Source organism: Pseudomyrmex gracilis, unplaced genomic scaffold, assembly GCF_002006095.1.
Source record: "Pseudomyrmex gracilis isolate BER0280 unplaced genomic scaffold, ASM200609v1 scaffold_98, whole genome shotgun sequence".
NCBI lineage: Eukaryota > Metazoa > Arthropoda > Insecta > Hymenoptera > Formicidae > Pseudomyrmex > Pseudomyrmex gracilis.
In genome coordinates, this window is record NW_018020682.1 from 462,549 (window position 1) to 475,414 (window position 12,866).

The window sequence follows — 12,866 nt, forward strand, 5'->3', positions numbered from 1 at the left end:
AAATATATTTATATATTAGATATATTTATATTATATCCTATATTATATTATATATACTATGATAAGGTCACTGACGTCGGTCGCGTGACTACGGTGAGGTCACTGACCTCGGTCACGTGATTAAGGTCAGTGATCTTAGCGTAATGACGTGACCAAGGCAATATTGTATTACTTGTCAGATATGGCCCGATGCTATTTATTTCCATTTACTTGCGAATCTGAGAAAATGGCTTGAGAAGAAATTTTCAATCAACAATGAAGTCGTTGATGGCGTAAATAGTTGTTATACAAACACTACTTACAAATACTACTTCCCGCGTCAGGAATATGCGTTTTCTTTCGCCGTGGTAGCGACATCAGTATTGAAATATCTGAAATCTCTCTTGAAATTAATTTCAACAATTGTGCGCAGCGATATCTGATAACATAACAATAATAAAAAAAAAATAAAATTACATAAGAAATTATAAGTCTTAATAAAATTCAACATTGTCAGAAATGTAGACGTGTCATTTATTTAATCAATAAAAAATACTCGGTTATTATGCGGCATAGAATATCAAGGAAAACGAGAAAACGACGTAAAGGAGGAAGGAAGGAAGTCAAGATGGAGAATAGCGAGCTGATGACAGGAGTGAACCAAAAGACAAGTTAGTCTAAAAGAGAGGCTAAGATGCAAACAGATGTGCAAACAACTTAAATGGAAGGCAAACATAATTATCCCGCAGCAGTAACCGGAGATTAGTTTTCCAGGTGCAAAACGACGTAACCTTCTCGCGCGCCGTAGCGTTCACGCGTACATTTATTTTCTCACATGTAGACTAAGCAAGCGAGTCTGTAATAGCAGAACGAGGCAAAAAGCGTCTGGGTGAATCTCCCGTGATGAGAACGAGTAATGTCGTTGTTCCCCTGTCGGGGAAACTCCCCGACAAGGTCCGATAAACACGCATGCAAACTACGGAGCACATTAACAGAAATACATTTAAATTGTACATAAAATTTAAATAAAACAATCAAAAGCAAAATTTATTTCAGTTCTGTTTTGACCGTGTCAACAACTAAAGCTAGGTGTCGTGTTCGTCAAAAGCTTTTTAATTTTTAATTTGATTCTTCTTGTAATTTTATTGATACGATAAAAACTTGACACACATCATCTTACATAATTTCACTTTGAATATTAGAACTAACTAAAATGTTCATCCGTGACATCTATAGTAGCATTGGTAAATACCATTGATCAAAACGTTTGCAGTTATATTTTTGAACATAATAAACATAACACAACTGTGTTCGTTGATATTCTTTTTCAGTCATTTTGAAGATTTATTTCCTCTCTTATATAAATATACGTGAAAAATAAATTATTAAAAAAAAAAATAGAATCACACAAATTGTTTAAAATTAATTTTATACAATCCGTTTACTATATATCCGGTATAAGTGGATAATGATGCTGTTAAGAAATTGGAGTCGCCAGCTTCTTTCTTTATCTGGTTCGTAACCGACCCCGGAATTGCCCGCGAGTTAAGGTGCCATGTCGACAGAATCCTTCCCCAGGAAGGATCTAACTACTTCTGCGCCGCGTCGAGGAAACGCGAGGTCAATATAACAGATTTCCGGAGTTAAGCGTGCCCGCTAATTCTCTTTCTTCCTACTCTTTCTTTTCTCGAGGTAAAAGTGCGCGCACAGTGTATCCCCTTTCATTTCAACTCGTAAGTTCCGGCCGGCACGCTGTCGGTTGGGGGTGTACACTATTTACGAGCGGCTTCCTAATTACCCGCAGTTTCTAACGTTAACAACGACTCGCTCGTAACGACTAGTTTCTCCGTGGCACGGCGAATTTTCCGGTTCACCCCAATGGCAGGTGGCGGCGAGAAACGGAACGGGTGATGGAAATCTTTCTCTAATGCAACGAAACGAGATTGTCTCTCGTTTGTACTTAAAACTCGTTGAACGCGAATTGCATTGATTGCGTTGTTGATGATAATAAAAAAAAAAAAAAGATAAACAAAAATACTTTGATGACACATCGAAATAACGAAGATTTAGCGAAGATCACACACCCGTGTATATATAGAAGTTTCTATATTATGTGTAACCTAAAGATATATATGACGTAAGAAGAAATGCTTGAGAGATATCGCCGCGCATTATTCATACACAAAATATCATACCACACACAGAATCGTAGACATTATGAAATAAGATTTTGAAGATATTTCCGGTGCATGAAGAAGATGGTTACATTTTCTCATACTCGTATCAAAAGAAGGAATATTTCTTTCATTCTTTCTGACATCATCCCTTCAAAGACGCCGCGCGCTTGAATTCACTTCAAAAATAAGATGTACTAAGAAGAGTCCAGATAAACGTGTGTACGCGTGTATCTTTTGTTTCACATACGTATATATATATATATATGTTTTAGAAGACACGAAGTAGCAGTCGCGCTGAAAAATCGTTTTTTTTCTCTCGAGGTCATACAAAAAGAATAATTGTTAAAAGAAACAAAATCTAGAAGCGCATACTAATATTCGCGAAAATACATTTGTGGCAAAAATGATACGTACGATATTATCGCAGCGAGGAGAGAGAGAGCGCGCGGTCGAAATGTTTTCGCAGTGATTCTAACATGAACAAAAAAACGTGTCTATTGGACAAAAAAGTTCGATAAACGAATCCGGTTGCTCGGTCGGTTTCAGGAAAATATTTTTAACATTTTTATCGAATTTGTTTTTTTTTTTTTCAGCGCAATCATGCTGGTCGTCACCGATCTCGCGCGATATCGCGCTTGATTTCGTCGGCGGCGATAGAATCGTATTCGCGATTCCGCGCGGAAAGATTTTAAACAATTCCCGACGAGAATTTGCCGCGATAAAAAGCACCGACATAATCGAACAATGGCGTTACCCCGGCGATATCACTTCGACAAAACGTGGATACTTGTTGGATACGTATAAAAACGATTCTCAGTGAGAACTGAACGGATCGGGAAAAAAAAATTATCTCGAAATAATCAGCTTATATTGAAGTAATCGAATTAAATCGCGGGAATGCTCATTTTCAGGAGATCTATCGGAAAAGTTATCCTCTTTTACATTTTGAAGAGACGTAACCCGGCGTCAGCGGGCGCAACGATAAAAACAGAGAAACCGCGAAGAGCGCCGCTCTCGTTATAACAACGAATCTGTGCCGATAGTAAAGTTTATGAGAATTTTATAATATTATTCCAGTATCTTCTCTTCTTTCTTTTTGTTTTAAAACAATTTAGTCTCTTTCATAATGAGTTTAATCTTCTCGAGCGCGTATAAAAGCAACAAAAAGCAAAATAACCGGTTTTTGTTTTTTGATACACTGCGAACTGTGTAAAATTAGTAAACGCGCGGAATGAAGGGACGCTGCGACGTCGTCCGATAAAAACTTTATCGAATTTGCTGTCTGCCGAGCGTGACAGTCACTGTATCGGACAGTTGCAACAGTCGTTGCGGAAGTCGTTGCGTCGGACTCCATATTGTGGAAGGCGAATCAGAAGAAGAGTTCTGGAAAGTTTCCCGTGCGCCACGCCAATATCGTCACTGCACACCCAAAGTGGTTATAGAATTTTTCAGTTGAAAAATCCGTTTATACCCCTAGATTTCACCTTATCTCGAAAATAGCGCTGTAAGACGGGTGTTCGCTACAATGGGTTTCTCGGACTCGTATAGACGCGGAATAGCGACCCCCGGTCTGGACTCGAAATAGTCGCGTTTTACCAAACGTATTTCAACATGTAAATACTTGCGTAACAGATCCCGTTTGATACAAAAAAAAAAAAAAACTGTTTCGATTTATATTTATCGTTAACCATTTTGTGTATATTTTGTAAAATACGTAGAGTCGAAACTGCGTCTTGTGCTGTTAGAAAACATTCACATATTCCTCTTTCGTGTTTCTCGTCACAGACTTTTAAATCGTTTCCAATTTTTAAACTTACCATTTTTCGCATATTCTTATTTCAAATAGATGTCAATCGCGTTGCAGTTTTCTTTATGTAACTATATGATAAAAAGCGCAAAGGCACGTTTTTTCTCGATTTCGATTTTTTTTTTTTTTTTTTTTTTTTACTAAACTCTCGCGCTTGTGTATCTACGTAATAAACGTCACCGCGATAACATCGAGCGCGTTCGAAAATAATGTCGGAGTTTATGAGACGGTTACAGTCACGACACGGCGAATCTCGGTGCATTCGAGCGTCGCCGTTCGAGAGAACGGAATCGCCAGTGAAATTGTTTTTATCGGTGTCGATATTCGCGAAATGAGCACATTCCCGCGCCAGCTCTCGCGATATAGCGGCGAAGTTTTTCGACTGAGAAATCGGCTCGCTCGCGATATCTTATCACGGAGAACGAGAAAGACGAAGGAAGAATTCTTTTCTCGCGGGCTCATTCTCTGCGTATAGTCTCGCGAACGACAAACGCCCGGGTTCTCGTTTCTGAAACGAACGGAGAGCCTCACTCTCTGTACTGTGTGTCGCACATTCGCCGCGCGATGCGCTTATATAAGTGCTGACGCAGACAGCAACGAGCTCGCGCGCGGCTAGACAGGGACAAAACTTCATTGTGTCAGCCAAGTACATCAGATAAGATGGCATCTTTTGTCGCGGCTTTGAGGACCTCTATAGTCTGCTGACGCGATTCGCCTTCTTCTGCCCCGCTTTTACAGCGTCTAGAAGCGCTTATTTGCAGAGAAAGAGAGAGAGAGAGAGTGTGTGTGTGCGCGCGCGCGCGCGAATTTTCAATTCGTTTTGGATATTTTCAACGACGAGACGTGTGCAAAAAGACGCGTGCGATGTCGCGAAGAGATTTAAACTGCATTGCAATAAGTCACCTTTGTCAGTTTCATATTATGTAAAAAAAGTAAACAAAAACCAGAGCTGTTATTTTTGTTATTATAATTTCACAAAACTATTAATAGATCTTATCTCTTTGTGAAAAGTTAACGACGGAAAAGAAGACGGCGAAGAAAATCGAATCGCAGATCACAGAACCGTTAAAACAAGTTTGTCGGTACGACTATAATCCTAGATGGGAGGGCGGAGACGGGAGGATCGAATTCATCGGGAAGTTCGTGCATAGCCAACTATTGTGCTATTTGGGCGGATCGGACAAGATGACATCCTTTGTCGTGCCATCGACAATATCAGCAGCACGGTGACTCGATTCCGCTCGCCTCTTTCCGAGCAAAGCTTCCTGAGACTTCGCTGGATTTACTTGAATAACTCGGAGCATAGGGGCTTTATCCGTGTGCAGTAGCATAACCAACAGACGCACAGTTGTGTGTCCCCGTTGCGGAGAAATATCAATTCATCATCCGCGAATTTTTCGAGACTCTCTAAAACGCTCGAATATATTTACCCGTTATCGTATATTCTTGCATATGAAACAAAATGTTCACGTCAGATTATTCGCATTTTCATATCGAAGAATATCCGTGTGTTGAGTTATAACGCGAGATATAATTCTCGTGACTCTCAGTTCTTCGTTTAACAATTGTCTAGAGAACATTTCTATGTGCTGTTACATAATGCACACAAGTTCCACTACACAATGGAATGTTGTTAAAAATTAAATATATCTATGCTCGCGACGAACAAGAGACGCGCAAACGGATCGATAAGTGTGTAGAAAGAGCGAGACAATTGACGCGCACAAAATGAGAAGCAGCAGATCGCCATATATTAAACGACAATACGGTTTGGTATCTGGTTTTAGAAGAGGACTTATAATAGAGCACAAAGCTGTCTTTCGCTATAATTCATGACCGAGGCACATTCTCCGAGAACTGGCCGAATTATACCGCGACGTCGCCGTAAGAATGGAAGAGGGAAAACGACGACACGACGCACACCGCTCGGATTCTACAAAGCTACATCGCGAATAATCCATCTCGCATTGCACACCGTGTGTGTTGTGATTCATATTTTATCGAATCTCTGGAATAGCAAACAACGGTTATGAATATCTGTCGCATTCGAATAAATCTTGCATTGTATTGTCAAAAATCGCATTTTAATTCAAACACTCGATTGTCATGTCGTTTCCATTGGTGTCGTTTACGCACCCGTGTTTTTTGCACACAACAATATTTTTCGACAAGCAATTTCTAAAGCTGTTTATAAATCGGATGTTTTTCATGTCAAGTGGAGATATCGCGCGGCGCTATAGTATTTGTGAGTCAAGTAGTGGTAGCGAGTGTACATAGTCAGACCGCGTCGAGTAGCGTAGATCTTGTTACATCAGCCGGAGTCAAATAGAGACAGTTCTATCACGTTCCGATATATATCCTCCGTAATAATAATCACACATTTTTCTTCCGTTATTCTTCCATTGCTATTTTTGTTTTTCTATTTTTGTTCCAGAAACATTCTCTTCGTGTAATCGTAATTCTTCGACCAAAACGGTGTAGTTTGTGCAAATAAAGAGATTCCGGACCCTATCATAAAACAAAAAACTGTGTTACTTTTCTTGAAAAATAATTGCTTCCGAGCGTGATATTGTTTTACGTATCGCCGTAGCTTCGCACAAATCTTTTTGTAACAAAGATTGACGTTAAATCATTTTGTTGTTTTACTTTGATATTCCGCAAAAAGAGAAAAGATTACCGAGAGATAATATTTGTGTAAGAGATCTCGCAATCTGTGATAATCTCCTATCGGCGTTGCTTTACATTCGGAGTTTCGGATTTTTCGCTGTGATTCATGAAATCGCAACTAAACAAAATCTCTCGGCTGCCTCTTCCTCCGTCAGAAATCCAGGCAATTACTCGCGCGCACTGTGTTCCGGGAGAAAACAAAAGCTTACGTCACGAAATGCATCCGATAACTCACGCGGAGATCCGAGAGAGTTCGTTCCGTGCGCGCGAAAGCGCGTTATACAAAATTAATCAAACGGACGTGAACCGACCGGCGCGGCGTGTGCGAATCCTCTCTCGAAGCGAAATTAATAGCGCGTCTTGCACAATATTCCAGTTGGGTGGCGCGCAAACGAACGAATATCGACAGTATAAGTCACATTTATTCGAAGGACACTCCGCATTTGACAGGCTTCGCCTCTGTGCTCTCGTACCCCTACTGCTGATCGTGTTTGTTCGCAAGAAATACGATGCAGTCGCATGTCGCGGCTGCGAAGGAGAGAAACGCAGGAAATTAGATCACCTTGGGGTGGAGAGCGAAGGGCGTGGAAACCGATCGAAATACATGCACAATTTCACAGTGCGAGACAGTCGGACGAACAGAAACTGCATTCTAAATTCACACAACCCTCTCCTCTTCGATATAAATGCGCGGTATCGATCGTTTGATATCGAGACGTTACTACACACTACAGAATGTCTCTATATCTCGCAATATGTTATATTAATCTTATACAACATAGAAATCACTTTTTTCTAATGCGTTCATCGAGATATCGTGAGTGTATTGATCATTCTCTCGCTCCGTTCGAAAAAATACATACTTTCATGAATTATTTATATTTCCGTGATTATTTTTCGCAAGAACCGTGGAAGAATTAACGCAAATGAATAAAATTTCACTAACGTAAATGAACAAATTTTACTAATATATATATTTATTTACACGCGATATCACAATATACATTGATTGTATCGATAATTAATTAATTAACGCGGGATTGGTATTTTGGTTTCTCTAATTAAAACGCGTCAATTTATTTATAATAATCTGTAATATGTCGAAATAATTAGACCAAATAAATACGTGATTATCCCAAACGCGGTACAATATCGCATTGTCGAATCGCGCCATTGGAATGTGCATTTGCGCAATTTAATTCGAACAGAGAGACACTTTTGTGTGACAAAACTATCCGAGGCCAATTCCATTATGTCCGATAAAGTTTAGTTCCGTACGTAAGGCAAGTTCTGCTTACACCCTTTCGTATACACCGTCCCATACAAGGATTGAAATTTCACAAGCGGATAGTACTTTCGTTCTACGGAGAGAGCAACGTTAAGTCAGTCCACGTTTTTATTAGCCCGGTATATTGGACACGTAAGGCAACAAAACCAGGCAATACCATTAAGCACGAGGCTCCTAAACTTGGCAAACTCAATCCTATTGTGCTCCCCCAATTCTCGCTGCCTCTTCTCTTCCGCGGGTTAACAGTCAGGGTCGGGTCAGGAATCCCTTCTTTATTCTGGCAAGAAAAAATCACCGTCTTTTTTTATTTATAGAGACCGCAACTTCGTCTTCCTGCACTCTCGCAGGAATCGTAAACTGCCCGCGCGAATAGTAACGCGCAAGATTTCATCTCGAGGAGAATACATTGCAAAGAAGCACATGGTACAACCGAACTTACAGTTAGCATCTCTCCAATGATTGGCATTTATTTATTTTTCTAGTTGTTATCACTTTTATGGTTATTTTTTACTTAACATTATACTAGTAGAATTTGGATTTTTTTTAAGCACTATTTTTTAGAGTTCTTCGGGATTCTTGAAACAAAAATTGTCTTTAAATTGCTAATTGAGTGTTTTATCTTATCTCTCTGCGTCAATTTTTCTACAAAGTAGAAAAATCAAAGCGCAATACGGATCTCGCATTATTTCTTCTATGACCATTTGCGGAAACATTTTTCGGAATAACACGTGAGAAAATTAATGTCACCCTAAGAAAGACGCTAATTTATAAAATAATTTGATAAAATGTTATTTTTGTAATTATAAATCAATATAGTGGCTTCGAATATCGTGCAAAAGATTGCAAATGTGAGAGAAAGATATGTACGGGAAAGATATTTTTGACTTTTTGATGCGAATTTCGAACAAGCAACACGTTAACGTGTAACAACAGTGTCAATGATCTATGCACGTCGATAAGAATTTATAGCCGCGGCTTTATCGCTTTTCTCGAGAAGGAACTCCTCCTGTTCCTCCGCGATAGTCTGAATGTATTCGGACTTCAAACCGCCTTTGAATTTTTCATGATATAAAAAGACGTTGTCGGACAGCATACGAGGATAGATTGCACCTAGCGGGTCAAGAGGGTTTCGCCAGGTGCATACTTCGTGATTCGGTGGCGCGGAGCGAAACGCGCACAGCCACCAATAATACACATTTTGCACTCGAAAGAAATTTCCCTCTCTCTCTCTCTCTCTCAGCTTTATATTCTTTAAAAATTATACTACCGAAAGATTAATTTAAAGTTCAAAAATATATTGAGATTTCATTTATCACACACACACACGCGCACACAATTTTTTTCAACATTAAACACCTTTCAATCATTTTCACGTTACCGGATATCATTATTTTTCCGACGAAAGGCACTGCAACTGGCATATGTAGAGCGGATTGACGTTAGATTCACTTTAACCAGGAAATTACTGCGAATACTTGTGGCGGAAATGGCTTCTTTCAATCTCGCTTTGATCGTGTGCACATTTCTCTTAAAAAGAAAGCACAGACAATTTGCGTATTCCTTTGTGCTTTTTAAAAATTTCCGTATGTATAATAAAAAAAAAGAGATAAAAAGAGATAAAAAATTCAATAAAGTCACTTCAACAATAGTCGTAATGTAAAGTCGACTATATCGTTCACACACAAATGTGTTTAACGGTTTATTTTAAGCTAACATGACGTTTATTTATTTCTTTTCATTCGATACGTGACTTGACACTCGAGACTGCAACTTTTCTTTTGTAACTAATATAATTTTCATAAAGATTGAATTCCCAGTCGAAACGTCACCTGTGGAAGCATCTACCAAATAAAGCACTTTTACACAACAACCAACCGTGTGTAACTATTTCTCTCTGCATTAAAAAAAGATAAACCTTCGAATATTTCATGAAAATCGCGTTAGGTCGAGTTTCTCGTCAATAATTTTCAGACTTGGAAAGAGAAACGCGCGTAAATAATGAATAAATGTAATTTTCCACAAATAACTTTCTTATTTTATTATACGAAGGTAATATTGCCGTTCGATATGTGTGCCGGGATTTCGCTATTTTTCTTTCGGCAAAGAGCCGAATAGGAATATATATGGCAGCTTGTTACAGCGATATCGCACGAAATTCCCGACGATGAGCGATCTTGCGGTTGATCATTTGCACGGAACATCCGCCAAGAGAATCACGTAGCTGCCAATAGTAATGTATAAACGGATTGATCGACCGACAGGCCAATTTCACAGCGTTTCCTTTTTATTTTGCCGCCGTCGCCGGAGCTGTTCTCTCACTTGTTCTGAAATACTCGATCTCGCAAAGAGAAAGAGAGGGGACTGCCTGTGACGACGAACCCGTGTTCGCTGATTGTACGAGCCGATGTATTATTTAAAGACGCGCGCGCTTCGAGAGAAACCTGTCGTGTCGACCCGCTTCCGCAAGCACGAAGGAAATGGGAAGAGACCGCGAGACAATTTTGCAATCTCGAGCGTCGTCGACGTGTCTCCTCGCGACGTTTCCGTCAATAGTACGACACGAGAGGAATGAATATTGCGGTGGATCAATAGAGAGATAAGCGACAATATACCGATCAATCTGTTAAGCTCGCTTTAGAGCAGTTCGATATACAATCTCATCCGCATTAAAATCGAGATCGAGATGTTGTGCGCGTGGATGTGCGCGTGAAGTGTCAACTTGAACGTTCAAAAACTTAATATAATGCGAATAATTTGAATCGTTTAAATAAGCTTTTACGCGTAAGATTGTATAGCGAGAGCACACACAGTTGCTAAGATAAACACTCGCTACGCAATTAAACTACTTACATGGCGCTGCGAGTATCGGGTATGTCACGATTACTCGGAAGACCGTCGGAGGCCTCCTGATTGAATTTATTCCTCGCGTACGGGTCCTCGCCCGCCCGCAAACCGCCTCTCGAAACGTACCTGTTACACAAAGACAATTATATCATCGCTGTTTAGATTTCTCACAGTTTGAGGAAGCATCTCAAATATCTCTCGCGTCAACTTCGACCGCGCGCTACGTGTTCGAAACAAACACGTTAATGAAACACACGCAAATCACATATACACTTATCGTGAAACAATTATAACGGTATCCTCGAAACCGCTGTATAATAACGGACAACAGTGTCGAGAACGAAACATTCCGACAATAATGCGGCGGAAGCAATAATGCGCGCAATTGTCTCGGTATGTGAGGCACCGCGAGCGATAGAGAATCGCAGGTTTCAAACGGCAGAGAGTTAACGCATCAATGCTGCAGCGATGGCTGAAGATAATGGGTTCTTTCCGCCGTCGAACGTGCGCGAAATAATTAATATCGATGTGCCGACTTCTAGCAAAAGTCCGCACTGCAGGTCGCGAATCGATACAAGTACAACTTTCCGGATAAGAAGAATCGTTGAGTTTCGAGACGTGCGACAATTAACGGAGGAAGGAAGGATATGTTCCGGAGAGGAAGGATGTATGCTCGAGCGTGTAAGATATTAATTCGCGTCTGAAGTGTACTCGCGCGAAGTTGACGGTTGAGCTTGTTATACATACAGATGAAGAGGATCCCCGCTGTCTTGACTCACCCTTGTTCGTCAAAATAATTCCACGTCACTCTCGGATCCGGAGTCGGCGCCGGCAGAAGCTCGGATGACATCACAATGGCCGTCCCGTCCGGATCCACGTAACCGCCGGAATTTCCACCGGCGGAGAGCGCAAGAGACGCGGGTTCTTTCAGTCGCAGGGCTCTGTTTTCGTTTTGCTGGAAAACAAAAGAAATAATTTCTTCACTTAGAATCTCCGCGCGTATCTCGTAAAACAAAAATAAATTCGAAATTTCGAGAAAATATAATACTAATAATTTCATCAATAGATGAAATATAACACGAGAACAAATGTAAGCAGAAAATATTCTTTCTCGCTCGATAAATTAATTTTCATTAGTTCGAGAAATTCGCGACGCGCCTTCAATCGGTTTCTCTTGCGCACGTATACGTTTTGATATCACAAACCGCATCTCGTAATGTAGTTATCGTGTATCTCTTGTTCTCGACGTCAGTTTGCCGTAAGCAATTCATATCGGCAGATAGTCTCTTTGTGTCTCAAGTTCGATTCCTCATCTAGATCATTTGCGGCGTAGGAATCAATTGGAAGACGGTTCGTACTCCTACTGACACATCATCGATATATACGCAGTATTGACTTCAAATCTACTGAGGTTCTTCGCGCCGCTTCATTGTGCCTTTGTGTCGACGGATGCATCGCGCGCCGTCAATATGTAGGTCATCGAATTTCGCTCGTCAAGTTTCCGTTTCCTTTTTGGAAATAAAATAGGACATGACCTCAAACGTATACGATCGTATTCGCGAACTTACGTAAACTTAAAAAATTTACAAAAATACACAATTTTACTCTCTCAGGTTTAATAAACAAAATAGTCTCAGCGCTCTCTAAATTAGATTTATATTAAAAAAGCAATGTGCGCAACTGTTTATAATAATGAACAAATAAAATCGCGGGATCAAATAAAAGAACAGAAGAATAATGCGAATAAGACGAATCATCTTATTTCTGGAGCGTCAAGCACAGTGGAATGGACGGAGCAACCGATTATCGGAGAAATGGTAGTAAGCGTCTTATAAAACTTATGCAGAGAAAAAAAGAGGGAGAGGGAGAGAGAGAGAAAGAAAGAGAGAATAGGTGTGATAAGTGCGTCTGCAGCGGAGCCATTAATGCATTGCATTGTACGGCGAAGTGAGCAAGCAGCCGTTAATTTCATCGCGATTCTTCGTCGTCGGAAGCGACTCCGACTATCGTCCCGAATGGCAGTATTTTCCGCGTGCACAGGTCGTTAACCTTATACACCCGAGTCGAAACCTCGCGAGTGAAAACATTCAACAAAGAGGAGCAG

The 12,866-nt window shown here is 40.3% G+C and overlaps 1 protein-coding gene across 1 annotated transcript in view; it reads right to left on the bottom strand.

The window, feature by feature from the left end:
• LOC109855773 (polypeptide N-acetylgalactosaminyltransferase 2) overlaps positions 1 to 11,715 on the bottom strand; it is a 41,025-nt gene extending 29,310 nt beyond the window's left edge. The window contains exons 1-2 of the mRNA XM_020430349.1: positions 11,542 to 11,715; positions 10,769 to 10,888 (exon numbers count right to left, since the gene is read on the bottom strand). Coding sequence (XP_020285938.1) covers positions 10,769 to 10,888; positions 11,542 to 11,612 — 191 coding nt within the window. The 5' untranslated portion in view covers positions 11,613 to 11,715. The remainder of the gene's footprint in view (positions 1 to 10,768; positions 10,889 to 11,541) is intronic.
• Positions 11,716 to 12,866: the final 1,151 nt, after the last annotated feature.